The sequence below is a fragment of the Molossus molossus genome, unplaced genomic scaffold (assembly GCF_014108415.1).
Source record: "Molossus molossus isolate mMolMol1 unplaced genomic scaffold, mMolMol1.p scaffold_m16_p_2, whole genome shotgun sequence".
In the NCBI taxonomy this organism is placed as follows: Eukaryota; Metazoa; Chordata; class Mammalia; order Chiroptera; family Molossidae; genus Molossus; species Molossus molossus.
In genome coordinates this window covers 131,420,136-131,443,153 of record NW_023425355.1, presented here as the reverse complement: position 1 = coordinate 131,443,153, position 23,018 = coordinate 131,420,136, and the positions used below count along the sequence as shown (strand labels likewise).

General features: G+C 42.6%; 1 protein-coding gene across 1 annotated transcript in view; it reads left to right on the top strand.

The window, feature by feature from the left end:
• PTCHD1 (patched domain containing 1) overlaps positions 1-22,580 on the top strand; it is a 57,307-nt gene extending 34,727 nt beyond the window's left edge. Inside the window, exons 2-3 of the mRNA XM_036271512.1 lie at positions 6,562-7,222; positions 20,812-22,580. Of these exons, the coding sequence (XP_036127405.1) occupies positions 6,562-7,222; positions 20,812-22,466 (2,316 nt within the window). The 3' untranslated portion in view covers positions 22,467-22,580. The remainder of the gene's footprint in view (positions 1-6,561; positions 7,223-20,811) is intronic.
• Positions 22,581-23,018: the final 438 nt, after the last annotated feature.

Genomic DNA, 23,018 nt, shown 5'->3' with positions numbered 1-23,018 from the left:
CTCCAATCCCCCTTTCCCTCTGATAATCACCATACTGTTGTCTGTGACTCTGAGTTGGGTTGTTTTGTATTGTTTTGTTTTTTTGCTTAATCCCTTCACGTTTTCCTCCCAGCCCCCTTATATGTGGAATCCAAAGAACAAAATAAACTAACAACCAAAATATAAATAGACTCATAGATTGGTATCCTGATTTTTTTCTGTGCCTTGCATAGTTATTTGTGGTTTCCCGACCAAATCTGAAAACTGCCGTTCCCTGTTCCCCAGGCATTTGGCTCCTTGGGACTCCTACTTGCCTCTTGGCCAATCAGCTTTAACATTCTTCCATATCTGAGAGCATCTTGTCCTCATTACCCATCAAACGCATGGCCCACAGACCTGCTCGACCAGAGTTGAAGCTTGACCACGAAAGTCAAGTGTGGACAACAGAAGGAAAAATAACCACTCTAATCAAAAACTTTAACCTCACAGATTTCCAGAGCTCTTCAAGATATCAAGGAACTTTTTTGGTATTCAAGACCACGTGAAATTTTCTCCCCCTTTTCTCCCAGACAATGGAAAAAGAGAGAGTATTGGACCTGCGTTCACTGCATTCTTTCTCATCCAGACCAGTGTAGAATCAGGCAGAGGATGCAATGAGAAATCATAGTTGCCTTTTCCTTCATCATTACTAGTCTCTGTTTCTAAAATCTCACATAATTTGCTTCAGATCCAAAGTGGCTTTGTTTTTTCAGCCAAGGGTGGGAAGACAAACAGCCTTTTTGGGGAATTATAGTATAGGGCTCTCCTGGCTGCTTTTTAGTGTCAACAACCACCAAAAGAGTGTTTATCCCCTGGTAAAGCAAAGAGAAAAACAAACATTCCCCTCTCCCAGACCTGCACCGACACTACCTATTGACAGAAGTATCCATTTGTCTTTTGTCACTGCAGCAGGTCAGCATGACACTAGGCACACATGTACAGGATAAATGTGTGGATAGATCGTCACTTGTTTGACTACATCCACAGCTTAAATTTCGTGTTCTCCGAACATGTAATGTTTCAAAGGCAGAATGATATTTCTGTTCACTTATTAAGGGATGACTAACTTGCTTTTGGCTGTACTACAAATGAATCACGGTAACAATCCCCAACTTGCAACTTCTGGTGTTCTGATGTAATGCATTTCTATTAAAAGAAGAGGAAAGAGAGTGGGTGAGAGTGAGATCATGCAGAGACAGAACATAACACCCAGGGAGCTAGTGTAATTGATGAACTTCAGAGACCAGATCCATCCACTTTAGGGTGTCTCCTTGTGTCCTGGATGAGGAAACAATGCCAGTCATTTACAGTTGCAGAATAGAGACCCAGATCAAGACCTGAAAGTTCGAGGGACTCGGCGAAGAAAACATTTCATCTGGGGGTGAAAACCAGATATTCCTTGAAAGCATTGTTAAGTAATGTTGATTCGTATCACCTTGAAGGTACTATTAGAGGGGGCATGATATAGGTTCGAAACGCAAACCAACCACCTCCCTTTTGAAATCGTTTTCCTGTTATGCAGCGGATTTGGAAGCAGCAGAAGGAGGGAGTGGGAAGGTGAGACAAGGAAGGGAAGGCAGCCTAGAAAGGTCGTATCATCAGACACTGCCTCTGGGGAACCCCCACCTCCTCCGAATGTCTCCTCACAGGTGAGGTTGCTGGGGGACAGCTTAACGTGTTAATTGCCCTGCCTGGCAGAGTGGCCTTCCTGCCTTCCCTCTCCCCCTTTTCAGCAAGAAGCAAATTACAAAAAGAGCTGAAAGGTATTGTAAAAGATCCTCTGAACCCACAGGTATTTTTCCTATGTTAATTGCCTCTCAGGAGCAGACATGCTCCCCTCCCAGAGCCCTTCTGTACTCTCCTCTACAAGGTGCCCTGCTGTCTTCTGAGGAAGATCTGAGTGTGCCAAGGAAAGGCAGAGAGGAAATTAGACTCTGGCCTGTCGTGACCGGCAGCCCACACTGGCTTTGTCCCAGGCTCTGGCAGAAGGGGATTATAGAAGCCAGTGCCTCCCAGAATGGGAAATCACTCGTGGAAGTGAATCTTTCTTTTTTCAGTAATCCCATCTCCCCTACCCTGTCATTTTCTTTCTGGGTTTCATCTACTATAAGATCTGTCATCTACCTAAAAAGAACTTCAATGTGTTGTAAAAGCATACTTCAAGCAGTATAATAACTCTCAAATTGATATTTATGCAGTTAACTCTCTCTCACCCAGGAGCTGGTTGTATAGTTTGTGGATGTCTCCCAGTTTAGGATTATGTTGTGTCAGAACCTAAAGGATCTGTCTGTAAGATTAGCTGGACCAACCTCCTTTTTGACTGAAAAATCTGAGACCTGAAGAAGCAGAGTGACATTCCTAGGGTCTTTGTCACTCCTTCCTACGAAGCAGAAACTTAAAGCCGAAACTTCTCATTACTGAATTCCATTGTGCCCGTGGCCTTTTGTTCTTGGTAAGCCTATCTTTGACAAGTTTTATTTGGCAACTACAGAGGTTGGAGAATTTTTAAAAGTCGGGAAGCTGAAAACCTATCCCCTTCATCACTTCTTAATATCACTGTGTCATGTTGCTGTCTAAAGATGAGGTTTGGTGTTTTGGATTATTTCTGGTCTCTCTTAATGGACCCCAGATCCCCAAGTTTGGCCATCCTGCAGCTCAGTCATATCCACAGCTGATCATCTGAACCAGGTGGGCTGACAATTCTTCATTCTTCCCCAAGTCCTTGTCATCCTCACTAAAGCTCTCAAGTTGTGCTGGTCTGTGGCCTCAATTACTCCAGCTATAAAATGGGAATCATGATTGAAGCATGTCCATGGACTCTGATATTGAGGGAATTTTAAAAGCCATATAGAAAGTACTTAGCAGATTAGTTACTATTACTATCATCCTTCTTAACCTGGAAGGTGATGAGCGGGCAAAAAAGCTAACAATTTTAACAGTACGTTCAGAGCCTTAGAATGAATCTCAATTTAACATTCAGTTCTGGTCTCTTTGGCAGAAAATACAATACTGATTTTTTAAAAACAAAGTACTGTGATCAGGATTGCCAATGGATTAGTACAGAACACTTGGGTTATCTGCTGTTAGGATCTTTCCATTGTTTTGGACATTGTATCTCTTCTATGATTTTCCATATATTGAGTGTGATGTGAGTACCCTAAACTCAGGAAAATTATCCTGTTATTGATAACACAGTATATTTGATAGTAACTTATTGAATATACATTGACTGAATAATTCAAAATCTATACATAGTTATAGAAACATGGATTACATATTGATTCACATGACAGAGTGAGACTATATGATGGGCCAAGCCTATTACCTTGTGTCATTTTCCCCTTGTTTTCTTTTCTGGGAACAGGGTTTCCCATGTAGCCCAATAATAAGCTTGTGCAGACTGAGATTGTCCATTTTGTGGACTGAGGTGTCTTGGTCACCATTTCATTAACATGCTTTGATGTTTTCCTGTCTTTCTTTTCCCCTTCTGCCCCCCAAAAGAAAGATTAAGTTAAAGCCAAAGCTAATGTCACTGTAAGCTAACTTATCATCACTTTTACTTTCCTTTTCTTTTTCAGTGCAGAAATTAAAAGTAAGTATAAAGCAAAAGAAATCATAAGTTTGATGTCTGGCTTCTTTTTTCCCTTGTGAATGTATCTAAGAACATCTAATGTATCTGCTGTACTGAGTGGGGCTCCTTTATGAAAGTAAATCAGGGCATTCTGAAACCCTATATGGTAGATGTCCAGGTAGCATGTGCAGTGTTTCTATGCGGACAGCCAAGAGTAGATGGTGTGTGTGCTTGATATGAAGACATAAGATCCAAAGATCAGAACTGACTTATTTCAGAAGTCCCAGAAGGGAGTCTTAATTCTCCTTTCCCATGCCTCTTATTATCTCTCACCTCTTATCCCATAGACTCTCGCTGCCAGGTGGGTGGCCTCAGCCAACACCCCCTCTCTGGCTGCTTTGTCACTCAGCATCTCCATGCCACTCAGAAGCAAGAGTGACACATGTTCTACCCACCTCTCCATCAGAAATTCAAAGCAGCTGCATCTCACAGCAGCTCTGATTCTAAGAGTTAACAAACCTTCCCTGCCAAACTTCAGTAAGTTCTCATTTCCCAAGCCTCCCTCCTATGATTTTGTGGTACAGGGGTTAACAAGGTATCTGCTTCCTTTGGTCAGTGGTCCCAGGGGTCATAGCGGTAGATCAGCAAAGTTGGCAGATCACTAAATAGTTTACAAATCCTTACACAGCAGGGCGGCATGGCCGCCTTAGAGAATGGATGGAAAATATCCCCTTGCTATAATTGGGTTCAGCCCTGTGGCTTAACACCATCTTATTGGGCAATCCTTTTCTCTTGACATATTTAGTAATCACTCTAAGAAAGATTTATTAGACTGTTCATGGGAACAAACAATGCATTAAATATTACACATATGCATGCTTTCAATACCACTCCTTTTCTAGCCTATTCTGAACCTTTTTTCAAAGTCTTTTCTTTTAACTCTTATCAAAACGCTCCCTTGTCTTTAAATTCCTCTTGATTCTTGTCTCCTCCAAAATAATCTTTTTATATTTTGAAGTGCTTTTGTAGTTAGTTCTTTTAATCAAAATTCACTGGGCCATGCTTAGAGAAGGATGGATGAAAACACACTCTCACAGTTTAAAGCCACTGAAGATCTTTTGCTCATCATTAATTTCAAAACAAAAATTTGGCACATGGTTCGAGTTTTGTGAAAATTGTCTCCTGGGTATCTCTGGGAGAGAGAGACAGAGAGACAGAGACAAAACAATGAACTCAAAATATTTCAGCCAAACACAATACAATGAATTGTTTCCTGAACCTGAGAGTTGGTACCCACGAGGAGATGTGTGGGAGGGGCACCATGAATCAGGATTGACAACTCATGCTCTGCACTAACTAAAGGATTTGGACAGCCGTACCCCTCAGACAGTTTCAAAAAGCATAATAAATATCCCACCCATCCTGGCACATGCACAGCAAAATGTCTTAGCAAATAATCCATCTAAAGCAGATTTAAGAGAAAATGTATCAGAATCACGAGCTGCTCAGAAGGTGGTGAGTTACAATGACACAGCCACAGGATGCAACCCTGGATGTTATCCCCTTTACGTGTGAAATGTTCTTCAGTCATCACATATGCAGTATTGGCTGTCTCTGCTCTTGGAGGGGCCCGCTCAGTGCTACACACCATCCTAGATGCACTCATTTACTTAACGCTCAACTACATATCTTCCAGTGGCCTGATTTTGCACAGTGGCCACAATCCACAAACAGAATTCCTTATTTTCTCATCTTAGACAGTACATGACACATACTCCTCCATATCAGAACTCGAACACTTGGGATTACTTTAGGGGTAGGGCAGTAAAAGCACAGATTCGGGAATCCATTGCTAGCAAGGACCTTCATTCACCTGCTGGTACTGCCAACTTAGAGGTGTATTGTGAGGGGCCAGGAGCACAGGTTCTGGAGCCAGACTTCCTGGTACAGCCCAGCTCATTCTCCCTTACTATGTTTGTGAACTTGGGCAAGTAACTTGGCTTCTCTCAGTTTCCTGATATGTAAAATGAGGCTAGTACTTGGACTTTATAGTTTCCTATAAGGATTAAATGAAATAATCTGTCTAAAGGGCCTTGAACTGTGCCCGGCATGTCGTAGGGGCTGTTAAATGAGTGTTTGTATGCCCGTGTGCACTTTGAGCACAGGTATACAGACCTGGGCGGAGCAAATACCACTGAAGGTGAGGTGTATAGAATGAATCCCACTGTGATCCCTTAGCATGATTCCCATGGATCCCAGCCAGGTTCTTGCAGTTATAGCTGCAAAGAAATATAAGCAGACAAAGGAAGTCAGAGAAAACGAAGGCCCTCAAGGTGAACCTGTTGTCTCTTATGGCACAGAGTGATTGGATTGGATGCAGAAATTGCTTAGCTGCCCTACAAATCAGCAGCAAGGGCCGGGCCTGCAGAGGACCTCTGTACCTGGAACTGCACCTTAGTTCACTTCTTACTTGACATTTTCGGGAGAGAGAAACTGAACAGTGGACCTGTGTAAGGTTTTCAGACATTTATAGACCAATTGAGTCACAAATAAAGAATGCGACTTGTGGAAATAATGTTGGTACTTGAACCCAGCACTTTTCAAACATCAGCTCTATCAGAATCTCCTGGAGGGCTTGTGAAAACACCAACTGCTAGGCCCCACCCCAGAGAGTCTGATTTACCAGGTCTGAGGTAGGGCTTGAGAATTTTCATCTCTGGCAAGTCCCCAGGTTGTGCTGGTGCTGCTGGTCCAGGGACCACACCGAGAGAACCACTAGTCAAATGTGTGTTTTGCATCCTTCCTACCTATTTCTCATGTAAGGTTATAACATTTAATTTGAACTCTTTAGCTTAGAGATGACATGAGTGAGTCCCCCGCCCCAATACAGATATTTGCATCCACAGAGCTAATGTCACTTATTAATGTGTGTTTTTGGTAATAAACACTGACTTTCATTTTTCCCCCCATAGTTGCATGCTGCTGTGACCAAGATCCAGGTTCCAAGACCTGGTTTCAATTACACGTTCGCCCACATCTGTATCCTGAATAATGATAAGACTTGCATCGTGGATGACATAGTGCATGTTCTGGAGGAGCTAAAGAATGCTCGGGCCACCAACCGGACCAGTTTTGCTATCACATACCCGATCACTCACTTAAAGGATGGGAGGGCCGTGTACAATGGGCACCAGCTTGGAGGTGTCACTGTGCACAGCAAGGACCGGGTGAAATCTGCAGAGGCCGTCCAGCTCACCTACTACCTGCAGTCAATCAACAGTCTCAATGACATGGTGGCTGAGAGGTGGGAGTCCAGCTTCTGTGACACTGTCCGACTATTCCAGAAATCCAACAGCAAAATCAAAATGTACCCTTACACGTCCTCCTCATTGAGGGAAGACTTCCAGAAGACCAGCCGTGTATCCGAACGTTACCTGGTCACCAGCCTGATCCTGGTGGTCACCATGGCCATCCTCTGCTGCTCTATGCAGGACTGCGTCCGCAGCAAACCCTGGCTAGGCCTACTTGGGTTGGTGACCATAACCCTGGCCACTCTCACCGCGGCCGGGATCATCAATCTTACTGGTGGGAAATACAATTCCACCTTCCTGGGAGTCCCTTTCGTCATGCTAGGTAATTACTGCCCTTCATTTTTCTGGGTCCTCCTGCTGGTTATGGTGACTGGGCTTCTAAAAGGCAAAGAGTAGCCATCTAACGACTTTGTTTCATTTATAGTGTCTTCCTTTTGCCTAGAAGTCCTGGGACCAATTGCATAAAGTGCTGGTGGTCAGCAAGAAGCAACCGTATCTGGTAAATGTGCCAGAAGTCCAAAGTCCTGGGTCCCAGCCCTGCTTCTCCATTCAGTACCCATGTGACATTTAGCAGATATTAATCTTTGTGCTGCAATGTCTTCGGTTGAGCCTCCCCAGAAACAGACCCTGAGACAAGGACTGAGATACAAGCAGTTTATTTGGGAGGTGAGCCCAGGAAGCCCCAGTGTAGGAATGAGAACCTGAGGCAGTGAAGGAAGACAATTCAGGGCATGTTAATAAGTAGGTTACTGCTGTGGGCACCCGTGGCTCAATCCCACTGGGGACCTCCGGGAGACCTCATAGAACACTCCACAGAGAGGCCCTCCTTCAGGAGTGAGGAAGCTGGAAGCTGGGCTCTGTACCCAGAAGCCCTGTGTATGACTCACTGAGGGCTCTCCCCAGGGTCGTTAACACCCCAGAACTTCCCAGGGAAGACTGAGCACATTCCTGCAGCTGGAGAAATCCCTCTGATTACTGGTATTGCAGTAAGAAGCCTACAGTGAGCTCCAGAATGGTGCACGGGAGGGCACGCGGGTTGAGCACTGACAGTGTCTGCGCCCCTCAGTTTCCCCACCCTACAGACAGAGTGGACGTGAACACCACACAAGAGGACATAAATAAATGTACAAGCACTTTAAAGGCAACAAGTGTGACATAAATAGAAGGAAACTTTTCATGTCCTTGCTGTGAACTCAGGCAAATATTTTAAAACGATGGCTTGAGAATTCCACTATATTCCCTCTTGGGGGCTGCAGGAATTTCCTCATAGAGATAAATGCTCCAAACAAAGGCACAGTGTCCTGGCTGGTTTGGCTCAGCAGTTAGAGCATTGGCCCGCAGACCAGAGAGGCCCAAGTTCGGTTCCCGTTAAGGGAACCTCGGTTGCAGTTTGTCTCCAGCCCTGCTACGGGTCGTGTGAGTGGCAACCAGTCGATGTGTCTCACTCACATCGATGTTTCTCTCTCTCTTCCTCCCTCTCTCCCTCTCATTCTATCTGAAGATAGGTGTAGAAATGTCCTCGGGTGAGGGTTAAAAAAGCAAAACAATAAGGCACAGTGGTCATAACAGCACATCAGTTCCTCTGTCTGCTATTGGAGATGGCATGCCCAGCAAGCCCAGTGGCAGAGTCGTTGCAGGCTAGGATTCAAACTGTTAGCTTTCCCCCCTTTTCTCTGGCAACTTCTCATCAATTCCTTTAGCAAAATTAAAATGTCATCGGGAATCAGATACTGACATGACAAATGAAGTGGCACTCTTCGCTGACTGAGAAATAAGTATGGTGAAGTTCATCAGTATGCCTGATGCCCTGTTGGGGGTAGCCGAAAAGAGAAGAATTTCCTTGGGAAAGCTCAGCTGCGTTATGGTTATGTGGAAGGCGGGGCTAGCGACCGCATGTGCCTGGATGCTCCATGGCCTTTGGGAACTTAGACCCAGGCAAGACACATATACTAGCAGCTTTGTGGGAAAGGGGGCACTGTGCAGAGACTGAACAAACTGTGGCTTTACCGGGCTGGTTTACTTATCACCCTGAGCACAACAGAGAAGGAGGTTGCTATGCTTCCTCCTGATTTCAATCTGTTCAGAAGGCAGCTTCATTTGCCCCTTTAAAAGAACCCCCTGACCCTGTGGATTGATTGTGGAATACAGGGTGGTTCCTTGAAGGGTGAGTAAGGACTGGGTATCCGTAGCTTCCACAGAGGCTTGAGTCAAAATTTAAATTAAGATGTTTTGCTCATGATTAGTCACAAGCTGGTGTGTGTGTGTGTGTGTGTGTGTTTAGCTTTTCACTTTAAAAATAGTGTTTTTTGTTGTGATTGTTTGTGCGGGGCGGGGGGAGATAAACAGGAATAAAAAAAAGGGTAGGGAACGGAAGGGAGACAGTAAGGTCCTTAAGGTGAAGAAAGAAAGATGTTAGAGCTAGAAAAAGGGCTATTGTCCGTGGTTTTATGACACTGTAGGACTAGGTAGTAACCAGTAAGTTCAAAGTATGATATAATATTTAACACTCCCAAACCTGACTGTTGAGTCAGTGCACTGACCTCTTTTCCCTTAGATTGTCAAGTTAAAAAATTACAACAGCCCCCCCAAACCTCCCTAAAAACTAATTGCACCACCCAGCTGGTGTGTCTCAGTGGTTGAGCACCGACCCATGCACCAAGAGGTCGCCAGTTCGATTCCCGGTCAGGGCACATGCCCAGGTTGTGGGCCCGATCCCCAGTGGGGGGCATGCAGGAGGCGTCCAATCGATGTTCTCTCTCATTGATGTTTCCATCTCCCTCTCCCTCTCCCTTCCTCTCTCTCTAAAATCAATAAAGGGAAAAAAATCTGTTTAATTAAATTGCACTAAGTAAAATAAAATTACAATATTTAGTGCTTTTTTAAAAGAACAAAATAAATAAATAATGTTTTACTGATTTTTTTTTTAGCAAGAGATGAAGGGGGAGGGGGAGAGAGAGAGAGAGAGAGAGAGAAAGAGAGGGAGATTGATGTGAGAGAGAAACATTCATTGATCAGTCACCTCCCACACTTACCCTGACTGAGGATCAAACACACAGCCCTGGCATGTGCCCTTACTGGGAATTCAACCGGCAACCTTTCAGTGCACAGGATGACTCTCAACCAACTGAGCCACACTGGCCAGGGCTATTTAGCACTTCTTAATATTAACTTTTAAGTAAAATAAAATAGTAATATTCAAAACTTCTTAAAATTAATTGCACCAAAAATTCCACTTCAATAAGTACAATGAAATTAAATATTCAAAACTTCTTTAATTTTATTAAGCAAAAGAAATGACAATATTTAAAATATCTCAAAACTTCTTTTTGTACTTTTTAGAGAGGTTTTAAATACTGTAAGTAAAAGTCAACACAGAGGAATATACACGATAGTACTGGGGCAGAGAACTATGTAAGAGATGGAAAGATACTGTTAATAAGGAAGTGCCTTTAAAAAACAAATCCGAAATAGTAGAGTCACAACCCTGCAGAGACCAAGTATCACTGAATTTGATGTCTGAGTTCAATTCAGAAAAATCTGGCAATTGCAATGAAAGAGACCAAGCACTGCAGGTGCCCAATACTCCCTTGTTTGCAATTTGTGAGGAATGTTACAGGCATTGATTTGATGGCAGTTTTCCCTGCTGACAGTCAGTATGCAACCTTTCTGTACATTTGCAGTCCAAAGAGATCTCAAATTACTTAGTCACAACATGAAAGGAAGCTACGTGTTTTAGTAGCTAAGGCCCATTTGCAATAAATACTTTGCACCATGTAATGGGTGCTTAATATGCTCATAAAGCCAACAGTGCTGGGATTTAGAATGCCTGTTGCCCTTCTGTATTTCTCAGATAAACTCTTCGTTCTCAGAGTTTGATTGTAAAAATAAAATCTAAGCGATAGCACAGTTGAAAATGTTGCATTCAGTGCCAATGTTAAATTCTGTTTTTTTGATAACCAGTCCTAAAATGCCAATAAATATTTTAAGTGACCAAGGAGAAAAACAGTGCTACATTTGTGCTGTCAATAAACTGTCCAGTTTTTTAAACTGCCTGTCTATAATCCAAAATGACTATGCTTAACCTAAGCAGATTTAAGCAAAACCTCTTGATTTTTTTTTATGGTACCTAAATACAACATCAAATAAAATTTTTTAAATATATGGCCTCATTTTGAAGGAAAAGCATCTTAGAAAAAGTCTCTAATACAGACATTTCCTTGGCTGACAATAGGTCTACAATGTGATAAACATTATAGATTTGAAATTCAAGAAACTAAACATTCTCAGTACGATGCTGGCCACATAAGGCCAGACCCACCAAATGCCAAAATAGCAATAGATTTAGAATGGAAAATGTTAAGACCACGTGTGTCAAGTAGTATTAACCTGACAAAATTCCAGAATAGGAAAGAATTTGGATAAACTCTGAGAGTTCACCATAATGGGATGTGACTGTGTGTTTCTTGCCAAGACAGTACGTGACATCTCTGGCAGTAAGAATATATCCTACACAGATGAATCATTTTGGCAATGATGTAAGCAGAGACACATCATGATTTTGAATGTTTTAAATCACCGTCATGCATATTAGACAGTCCCACTTCTAGCAAAACCTCTGTCCATATGAGTCGGATCAGTTTTTTTAGAACTGAGATCCTTCAGGTTCTACAGTATTATACATACTCATTGATATTTTTCGGTTATAATTTGAAGAGGAGTTTATTTCATCCATACCCCTTATGTATTCCCAAACTATATTGATATCAGGCATTAAGATATTTGAACTGACATTTGAAAACATATGACATTCATCATTTTGACCCATTATGGAATTTCCTTTCCATAGGATGAGGATTTACACCATTTTCCTACAGTTGTGTGTGATTTAAGAAATTGGTGTAGGTTTTGTACGTGGAAGCTCTCCTTACAGGCTTAATACTTCCACAACTTTGCTGAGCAAACACAAACAAGGCAAGGAATGGAATGTGGGAGAATGTAGAAGGGAACAGAAGGAAGGTTTTCTTCCTTCTCCATCTGGGAGGTTTGTTGCTTCGTGTATATTCTGACCAGCTGAAAAGGGGGAATTGAACTGGTGGCAAGAGGTAGTTTGGATATTAGTTTATATGTGGTCATCTAGTTTATAAGGGTTGTTTTGCATTTATCAAGATACAAGAGTAATGAAGATCAGATAAGATAAAAAATATTCTTTTTTTTTTTTTATCCTCACCCGAGGACATTTTTGCATTTATCTTCAGATAGAGCAGGAGGGAGAGTGGGAGGAAGAGAGAGAGACAAACATCAATGTGAGAGAGACACATCGACTGGTTGCCATCCACACAACCCCAGCCAGGGCCAGGGACGAATTGCAACCAAGGTACATACCCTTAGAACAGGAACCGAACCCGGGACTCTCTGGTCCACAGGCCAACACTAGCCGCTGATCCAAACTGGCCAGGGCCAAAAAATATTCTTTCAAATGTTTGGGATTTTTAGAAGGTCCAATGCCAGATCCTCTTCCTTCTGAATTATCCAGCCAGGCCACTCATATTCAAGGATGGGGAAAAAAAAGAAAGGATGTGATTAAGCATTAGGAGGAGAATAATAGCAGGGCTGTTAGGCTTCTTTCAGATATACATTCTAAGATCATCTGTATTTAGCAGAAATTAGAAGATCAGGTTCAGTTCTCCAAGAATTTGTTGCCATTTGATACCACCTGGAATATGATTTAGTATATCGAGAACAGGCTTATAAAGGGGTAAACGTTCTTGTGCAAGATATGTAGTTCTAACCTTGGCCGGTATGGCTCAGTAGTAAGAGCATCACCCACAGACCAAAGAGTCCCAGGTTCGATTCTGGCCAAGGGCACGTACCTCGATTGCGGTTTGTCCCCAGCCCCAGTTGGGGTTGTGAGGGTGGCAACCAATCAATGTGTCTCTCTCACATCAATGTTTCTCTCTCTTTCTTCCTCCCTCTCTCCCTCCAGCTCTATCTGAAGATTAATGTAAAAATGTCCCATGGTGAGGATTTAAAAAAATGTGAAGAAATATAGTTCTAAATGAGAAATTGCAACTCAGTTATTTTTACTCTTAAACTTAAGCAAACCTGAAAGTGTTTGCTTTCTTGATGAGTATTCTGATATGACAATCTACATGATGAAATAGAAGTATATTAAAGTGTTGTGGAGATACTCTGCTTAAATATAAACCAATAATGGGTGCAGCAGATTATAGGAGAAAAAACTTGTTTATAGAGGTCTTGTTGTTCCCGTTTTTGTTTATATCTGAATGGAAATAAGAGTAATTCCATACAATAATTTCAAAGTTGTTCCTAAAAATCTTATTTATAGTGATCTATGGTCATTGGGGTACTAATTTACGAAGAGATTGTGTAATTTTGTTTTGTAGAGAATTCTCAACTTCTTATTCTTATGCTCCACCAAATCATATTACAGTAAGAGGTGGGTGGGGAGAAATAGGTTTGGGGAGATGGAACAAAATACATTTTATTGTTCTATTCTTTTTTTTTATCCTCACCCGAGGACATTTTTGCATTTATCATCAGATAGAGTGAGAGGGAGAGAGGGGGGAAGAGAGAGAGAGAAACATCAATATGAGAGAGACACACTCACAATGTGAGGTGACTCACTCAACTGGTCACCACCCACACAACCCCATCCAGGGCTGGGGACAAACTGCAACCGAGGTACGTGCCCTTAGCAGGAACCGAACCCAGGTCTCTCTGGTCCCCAGGCCGATGCTCTACCTGCTGAGCCAAACCGGCCAGGACTATTGTTCTATTCTTAACCATAAAGGAAGCCAAGAACAGGACTGGGGTTGCAGGTCGAGAAGCTAGAGCTCAGTTACCTAGAGGAATACAAGAGCACCTCCTTTTGACCCAGGCCTCCTCGGGTATACTCTGGGTGGTCTAGCCACCTACTTTAGGGAATGGGGGAGTGGCAGATTCCACAAAGGTCTGACAGCAGGAGACAAATCAGGACACTGAGCTGGTAGAAAGAAAACCATGAGAAGAAACACCTAGTTTGATGTTGCACTTAGACTCACATCTCAGAAAGTCACTGCTGAGCTGAGTAGTCTACAGGAGTTCACAACACAAGTCGATTCATAGTCATAATTAAGGAAGTCCTGCATTTCACGTAGACTACTTCACCAGGCAAGAACCAAAGAGCAGACAGAACCTAAGAGAGGGATTCTATCCCCTTCTCTGCATTGATTGGTATAGCAGCACTAGCATGTCTTTTCCTTACCAGTAAAATATATCTCAGATCAGCCTGCATGGGCGTGAGTGTATATAATCTGAATGCATAATATATGTTATATATCATATTAGCTGTATTATATATCATATACAATATGATATATTATGCAATAAGCTCATGTTGTATTTATATAGATGTATTTTATGTGTTTTAACATACATTATGGTTTGAATGTTTGGATATAAATAATATATATTTATATAGTATATAGTATAGATTCACACATTTTATATGTAAATATATAAAATATGTTTGAATAGGATAAGTCATATATACCTATATCTATATATTACATGTCTTCTATATGAAAAGATGTTGCACAATGACCATAGCATATATTATGGGCCACATTTGCACACACCGATTTTACATAGTGCTGCACACACTCAGTACCTAAATACCTGATCTTTAAACAAGGAAGAGCTATTAGCAAACTTATTTCTTGGACTTCTCTCTGCAGCTCCTTAGTGAAGGAAAATAATTTCTCAGATTCAAACCCCCCAGTACTGTGATGAGAATTACCAAAATATGACAAGTCTCTGGTGGAAAGAATAAGATGTGTGTGTTCGTCCTGATGTGAGCATCCGTCTTAACCTAAGCAGAGTAGAGCTTTACTCTCACTCTCAACTGTGAGACAAAACAGGCTGTGATAAACCAAACAAATCAGCATGGAAAGTAAATGTTTATAACTGGCAAAGTGCAAATGTAACCCAATCAATGAACTTCTCTCTGAAAATAGATGTTCCTCAACCCAGATAGATCTACACTTTAAATTTCTTCTAAAACAACAAAACAAAAATTATAAATTAATGTGGATGTCAAAGAAAAGCATTTTATAAACATGAGCTACTTAGTAAAGCTCATTTAAAAATAAAATATGTCTTAAGCGGGTTTTGCTCATGCAGTCGTTACACCCTGGCTTTTCTAAAAGAATGTAATAATTTTATTTCCATGTATGAAATCTGGCACTGCCCAGGCCCCACTGTCACCTGATATTAGATGTTTTCGCATTGAAACAGCAAGATCATCCATCAGCAAGCCGTCCCATTTCACCTCCCCATCAGCTATTCCTTACTTGTAGGAAGTCAGAGTGAGGAACCCTGCCAGTCTGAAAAGGATTAAAATGTGGAGTGCCTACAGGCGTCAGCCTCTGGCCGTGGCTATGTGTGCCGGGGAAGGCAAGAGAATCTGGGCCTAAAGAAAAATCTGCCTTACAAAATCCACATGTGCAAAATAGATCAACTTGCCTGATTGTTTATTGACCAAAAAAAAAACAAAAAAAAACAACCACATCCAAATCACCCAGATTGCCTCCGATAGCAAAACCATTAACTACATTTAAATTATGGTTCACTTTCTGAACAACTCTCCAGAAGTATATCTACTGGGTAAAGTTAGGTTAACTTTCAGCTATTTGTCAGTGGATTCCTTGTGTTAGTGGATTATAAACAACCCTGAAGGCTTTGGTCAGGCCCCAGAAAAGGGTCTGGACCAGAGTGAGATTTCATCTGAGTGTTCCTGAGACTCACCCTAAGTAACTGCAGGATTAGCCAGTTGAAATTTTTCCACCATTAGTGTTATTTATCATCTGTGCTGCTTTTTCCCTTCATTGGCTCCAAAGCCTGAAAGTTAACTGCACATAAAGATATAAAATTCTTCAGAAAAGAGGAAAAATGATTAGTCTAAATCCTTGAGTTGTTGAGTTTACTAGATGACAATTCCAAAGTCTGCTGCTAATAAAATTTCAAATGCACTCCTGGTACCAATTGTGTCTGAACATTGGTGAAGAGCTAGCTCTACCGTCCTCATCCCAGGGCCTGGCTAGAAGCCCGCGTGGCCTTCAAAGCATTCACTCATGAATAATTAGAATTTGGACCTGTGTGTATGTCTTAACACATACTGATATGCCTGTAACTATACAGACATGCAATGAAATCAAAATAGAAATGATCTTCAATGTGCTTTTAGAAGACAAGTGAATACTTTCAGAGCGTCTTTATCTTCCAAATTTGATAGCATCAGTATGTGCTATTTAACAGTCCCTTTTGGCAACTGTTCACAGCCTTAAACACTGTGCCTGTAAGAGGGAATGGCCTGGGATAGTGGTCAGTTCTGGGCATGCTCACTATGATATATTCCCAAGCCATGGACCTGCTCCTCTGATGATGAGCGCTGGCTCCCATTACCACTGCAGGGTCTCTGGTCACCAAGAGCCAAATCTATTTGGAATTTCCTGTTTAGGTAGCTTCCAGCATGGATGCTGCTACTGGGGAGCCCTTGTGAACAATGCAGATGGAAAATGGTCCCTTGCCAAAGTGATGCTTTGTGCCAATGACATAGGCCCCTTGGTCAGATATAATAGGGAAGCTTATGGAGCTCAGACTTCATAGAGAAACTTTAATAACTCGAGTTCAAAGCAGACATCGATCCTTTTTATTTTAAAGCACTTTTTAAACATGAGTAAACAACAGCCAAACCTCTGGAAAGTCTCTTCAATCTACATGCAGCATCTGTTCGCCTACATCTGTAAGATGTGGCCTCAGAGTCGTGCTTGCTGGATCCCAGCCCCGAAGTTAAGGGAGTGATGGATGATGGTGATACTAAAGAAGGGAGGCAACTGCTGAGAGAGGAAAGTGGAGAGGAGCAGAGTCTACTGAAATCTTTCTTCCCTGCCTTTTTTTTTTTTATTTCTCCTAGCCCACTTTCAGAACTGGCTATAAAAGACAAGGTCTGGGCCCCGGCTGGTTTGACTCAGTGGTTAGAGCGCCGGCCTGCAGACCGGAGAGTCCCAGGTTCGGTTCCCGCTAGGGGCATGTACCTCAGTTGCAGTTTGTCCCCGGCCCGGTTGGGATTGTGTGGGTGGCAGCCAGTTGATGTGTCTCTCTCACATGAATGTTTCTCTCTCTCTCTTCCTCCCTCTCTCCTTCCTGCTCTATCTGAAGATAAATGCAAAAATGTCCTCAGGTGAGGATTAAAAAAAAAAAAAAAGACAAGGCCCGGGCTGGCTGGAAGGAAAAGTATGTAGGTATCTGTCCCCATGAAATCCACCTACGTATGATCTGCTCTTCACTGCCTCCTCATCTCTACTCTCTGGCCCATTCCCCAGACCTAAGGGAAGCTGCTTCAGTAGATCAGTGTCCCGAGGGGGTTGCATTTAAAAGGATACCCTTAAAGGCCAGAACCAAAGGGAATGTGGCTATATTATGGGCAGAGTAGGCATCCCAGGGTGCAGGGCATTCTTCATGTCCTAAGGCTCTGGGAATATGTCTCCCCTTGAGTACAGACCAGGAAACAGGGGCCCTACAGTTCAACTCTCTTTCAGGGCAATAGAGCGACCTCTTCAACATCAATATGCAGCTGTGCATCAGGTCTAGTGCCAGCTAGGCACTCCCAGCTGCTAATCACTGGGAGGCACCTGCAGCTATGTTGGCACTCATCCCTCCCCTGATTGAGCTTCAGGGAGAAGGCTCAGTTATGGTGCAGGCAGTTGTCTCTGAATTCCAGAGAGCTCTTCAAAGATACTGCACAACTACAGGTTGGGGTTTACTCAGATGTAGCTTGAGAAAGAACAATCTGGCCTTTCAGGAACGGGGGAGGGCAAGGCCAATGATAACTTTCAACCAACGCTGAGCACTCAGTAGAACAGGTTCCTTCTCTGGCTTGGGAGTGTCTATGCACGGCCCTATAGCAAGAGAAACAAAGGAAAGGCATTGTTCCCAAAAGCCCCTAAGAATAAAATCTGAATTCTCTCTGGAACTGCCCCCAAAACCAACAGCATATGTGAAAAGAGTTAAGTTTCAATAAAAATAATCAAACTATAAGATAAGGTATTTATAATGCAGCAACAGAATTCATGAGATAAACAAACAGCCTACCTTTCCCTGAGTTTATTTTCATTCTGGACCTTCAAGTCTCACCCTTTTCACCTAATAGCTCTGTTAATTCAAATATATTTTCTTAAATAGCTTCTAAGATTGTTCAACAGCAAGGTAAGAAATGATTTTTTTTTTTTTATCCTCGCCCAAGGACTTTTCTTTCCATTTTTTTGTTCAGATAGAGTGGGAGGGAGAGAGAGGATGAGAGACAGAGAGAAACATCGACGCGAAAGGGACACATCAAGTGGCTGCCTCCCGCACGACCCAACTAGGGCCAGGGATGAATCACAACCAAGGTACATGCCCTTGGCTGGAATCGAACCCATTACTCATTGGTCCGCAGGCCGACCCTGTAACTGTTGAGCCATTTTGGCCAGGGCAAGAAATGGACTTTTATTGTAGTTTCCAATCAGGGTCAGATGCTATCATTATAAAACACTACAGCAATATTAAGAAAGGATTGTAAAAGAGCTTTCATTTACATTCTACTACATGGCTAAGGCAAATCCTTCTACATGCATCCTTATTTTCTTACCATATTTAATGATTCAGTACTAAAGCCCTGTCTGAAAACTTTTTTTGTTGTTTCTAGCTAGTAAATACTGTAAAAAAATAAAACTTCCATTTGCCATGTTCAGTGACACTCGAAATTGTTTTGCCCATTGGAAGTTATTCTACATGGCTCTAGATAAAACGGTCAATAATGTTCCCCAGGGTGCAGATGCCTCAGAGATATTAATCCTCCTTTTACGTTCATTGTCAAGGGATCAGTTACTTTTGTTGTTGTTAATCCTCACCCAAGGATATTTTTCCATTGATTTTTAGACAGAGTGGAAGGGAGGGAGGGAGGGAGAGAGAGAGAGAGAGAGAAACATCGATGTGAGAGAGACACATTGATTGCTTGCCTCACACATGACTGGACCAGGGACTGGGGATGGAACCTGCAACCCAGGTATGTGCCCTTGACCAGAATCGAACCTGAGACCCTTTGTTCCAAGGGCCGATGCTGTAACCGCAGAGCCAAACCAGCCAGGGCGGATCAGTTATTTTTAACCAAAGGTCGGCTGGTCCTTCCTAATAACACAGTGGAAACAGAGTTAACAGTTTTCCCTCCTGAGACTAGATGTTAACTATCTAAAACATAATTAACGACAGGCTGCCAGTCAATGAGTGCATTTTTTGCTTCATGTATGGAGAGTTTAGGTGCCTCCAATTTAATAGGGGCCACGGAGCTAGTTATCAAATTGACAGTTTTGACCTGACCTCTAAAAGTGGCTGTAAAACGACAGCTAGTAAATTAAGATAAATGCCAAATCCCTCCGAGGAAACAGGCCTATGTAATAACTATAAAATGGGCATTCAGGTTTGCGGCCAAGATTTCACAATAAGGATATAAATACCAGCCTGGGCACGAGGGAAGACGTGCGCTCAGTTATTGTATACATAACATAACAGTGACTCACTTCACTCAGCATTATGCTTGACTGGAGATTTTCAATTCCTTTTTAAAAACAAGATTATTGTACCACAGGGTAAAGATTTTATTATCCTCAATAATGGGACTGAATATGCCAAGGCGTAGAAGCAGAAAATTAGATCGGTTGATCCCAGTGCCGAGACAGGGGTCATTGAAAGCCACCATGGGTCACTTCGGTGGGCTTTGCAATGTTGCAGTGGCCTGGACAGCCAGGGAGGCCCATCTTGGAAGTGTCTGGCTCCAACTAGGAGAGGTGAGAGAAGTCAAGCGAGATCTGGTCTCAGGCAGTATAATGGAGTCAAAACATGGGCATTTACTACTATGCCTCTGCTATGCTAGTGTTACTGAATAGTAGCCCAGGAGGCAAAGGCTCTCTGTAGTTAAGGAAAGAGGTTACTGATCTCCCTCAGAGGCTATTGTCAAATAGTGTAGAGAATCCAGAAGAGTCACCACCTGCTTAGTTCCTTGTCTTTGAATAACAGAAAGTGGTCAAACAGATCCCTGAAGACAAAATACAAGCCATAAACCTTCAACCTGAGTTTTAATTTTTATCAATTGCAGGGAGAGTTCACATGACTCTGGTCCCTTCTTTCATTTTTCCTGTTCACTCAAACGTGTTTCTACTTTGTTGGCTTCCGTCTGTTCCTCAGATTTATTGCTTCCTGCACTGATACTTAAGGAAGGAAAAAAAATGAGGCTGTGATTTAAGTTCCTGTCAAAGCTCAAATTAAATACAGTGCCTCTTTCTCCCTAAAGCCCTCCACTTGGCCAGGCTTAAATGAGATGATGAGATGTAACTCAGAACCCTCCGCCCACTGCCTTCCTCTGTGCTGACCTCCAGCCAGACTTGTGGGGATGACAAGCAAAATGATGAGTGGCCAGACAACTTCTCTGGAGTGTTCCACCAACCAAGGGAAACAGATACTCTGCAAACTACATCAACAACCTTAGTCTATCAATGTAGACAATCCCTAAGAGACATAGGCACAAGTCTTCTCAGCTTTCCATAGGCAAAAGTCCACCCAGCTCCCTTAAGCCAGGAGGGAGCACGAAGACCTCAGCTCCTCCGGCTGACCTTTAACTATCCATTAACATCGATGATTCACCAAAACATGGGTCTTTCTCTCCTCAGGAGAAATCACTGGCATTTATCTGTCACCGGTCACACTAGGGCTACTTTTATTTCCCTTGCCCCAGTAAGTTTCCCCATGACCGAGTCGATTCCTCTCCTTAAAGAGATTAGTCTTTCCAACTTTTGATCTGGTCTTTTTGTGCCCCCTCAGGTCATGGATTATATGGGACTTTTGAAATGTTATCCTCCTGGAGAAAAACTAGAGAAGACCAACACGTTAAAGAGAGAACTGCAGCGGTCTATGCAGACTCCATGCTCTCCTTTTCTCTCACCACTGCCATGTACCTGGTCACCTTTGGCATAGGGGCCAGCCCTTTCACGAACATTGAGGCAGCCAGGATTTTCTGCTGCAATTCCTGTATTGCAATCTTTTTCAACTACCTCTATGTACTCTCGTTTTATGGTTCCAGCCTGGTATTCACTGGCTACATAGAAAACAATTACCAGCATAGTATCTTCTGTAGAAAAGTCCCAAAGCCGGAGGCATTGCAGGAGAAGCCGGCATGGTACAGGTTTCTCCTGACAGCCAGATTCAGCGAGGACACAAGTGAGGGTGAGGAAGCGAACACTTACGAGAGTCACCTATTGGTATGTTTCCTCAAACGCTATTACTGTGACTGGATAACCAACACCTACGTCAAGCCTTTTGTAGTTCTCTTTTACCTTATTTATATTTCCTTTGCCTTAATGGGCTATCTGCAGGTCAGTGAAGGGTCAGACCTTAGTAACATCGTAGCAACTGCGACACAAACCATTGAGTACACTACTGCCCAGCAAAAGTACTTCAGCAACTACAGTCCGGTGATTGGGTTCTACATATATGAGTCCATAGAATACTGGAACACTAGTGTCCAAGAAGACGTACTAGAATACACCAAGGGTTTTGTGCGGATATCCTGGTTTGAGAGCTATTTGAATTACCTTCGGAAACTCAATGTGTCCACTGGCTTGCCTAAGAAAAATTTCACAGATATGTTGAGAAATTCCTTCCTGAAAGCCCCCCAATTTTCTCATTTTCAAGAGGACATCATCTTCTCTAAGAAGTACAATGATGAGGTCGATGTAGTGGCCTCCAGAATGTTTTTGGTGGCCAAGACCATGGAGACGAACAGAGAAGAACTCTACGATCTCCTGGAGACCCTCAGGAGACTTTCTGTCACCTCCAAGGTGAAGTTCATTGTTTTCAACCCATCCTTCGTGTTCATGGACCGATACGCCTCCTCTCTGGGAGCCCCCCTGCACAACTCTTGCATCAGTGCTTTGTTCCTGCTCTTCTTCTCGGCATTCCTGGTGGCAGATTCCCTGATTAACGTCTGGCTCACTCTAACGGTTGTGTCCGTGGAGTTTGGAGTTATAGGTTTCATGACATTATGGAAAGTCGAACTAGACTGCATTTCCGTGCTATGCTTAATTTATGGAATTAACTACACAATTGACAATTGTGCTCCACTGTTATCCACATTTGTTCTGGGCAAGGACTTTACAAGAACTAAATGGGTAAAAAATGCCCTGGAAGTGCACGGGGTAGCTATTTTACAGAGTTACCTCTGCTATATCGTTGGTCTGATTCCTCTCGCAGCTGTGCCTTCAAATCTGACCTGTACACTGTTCAGGTGCTTGTTTTTAATAGCATTTGTCACCTTCTTTCACTGCTTTGCCATTTTACCTGTGATACTGACTTTCCTGCCACCCTCTAAGAAAAAAAGGAAAGAGAAGAAAAATCCTGAAAACCGGGAGGAAATTGAGTGTGTAGAAATGGTGGATATGGATAGTACCCGAGTGGTTGACCAAATTACAACAGTGTGATAGTGTCTGCTTGTTATATTTTCACCCTAGGTCTTATGAAGAGCAAAGAGATTATGTTAATGAAACAAATTTAAAGTTTTTCTCTCTTTTCTAATGGATAAGAAACAGGCATTGATTGCAAAAAAAGTAAAGGACAAGGGGGGGATGGGCATCGCATATTTCCAACCTTTAAAACAAAAGGTTGTTATCAGAAAGGATTTACACTTACACACACACACACACACACACACACACACACCACATAGTCTCCTAAGATCAAATAGAAGAAAGCTTATGAGCAAGCAGAATCCTGTTTTATTCACACTGCAGATGTTGCTGGTATTGTGACAAAAACCTACTGATTGAAAGGTCAGCTGCCAAGGCAGAAATAGCTTTAAGCATTGTTCAAACAGCAAGGCTTCCAGAACTTCTGCAGAGCAGTAGCTCCAGGCAGGGTCTGTGGTTTGAGGTTTCAGCCGTCTCATCTAGCTCCCCAGCACCCCAAGGAAATGCTTGTAGAGGTTCTGGCTAGCAAAAGCAAGTCAGAACCTCAGAAGCAGACACATTGGAATG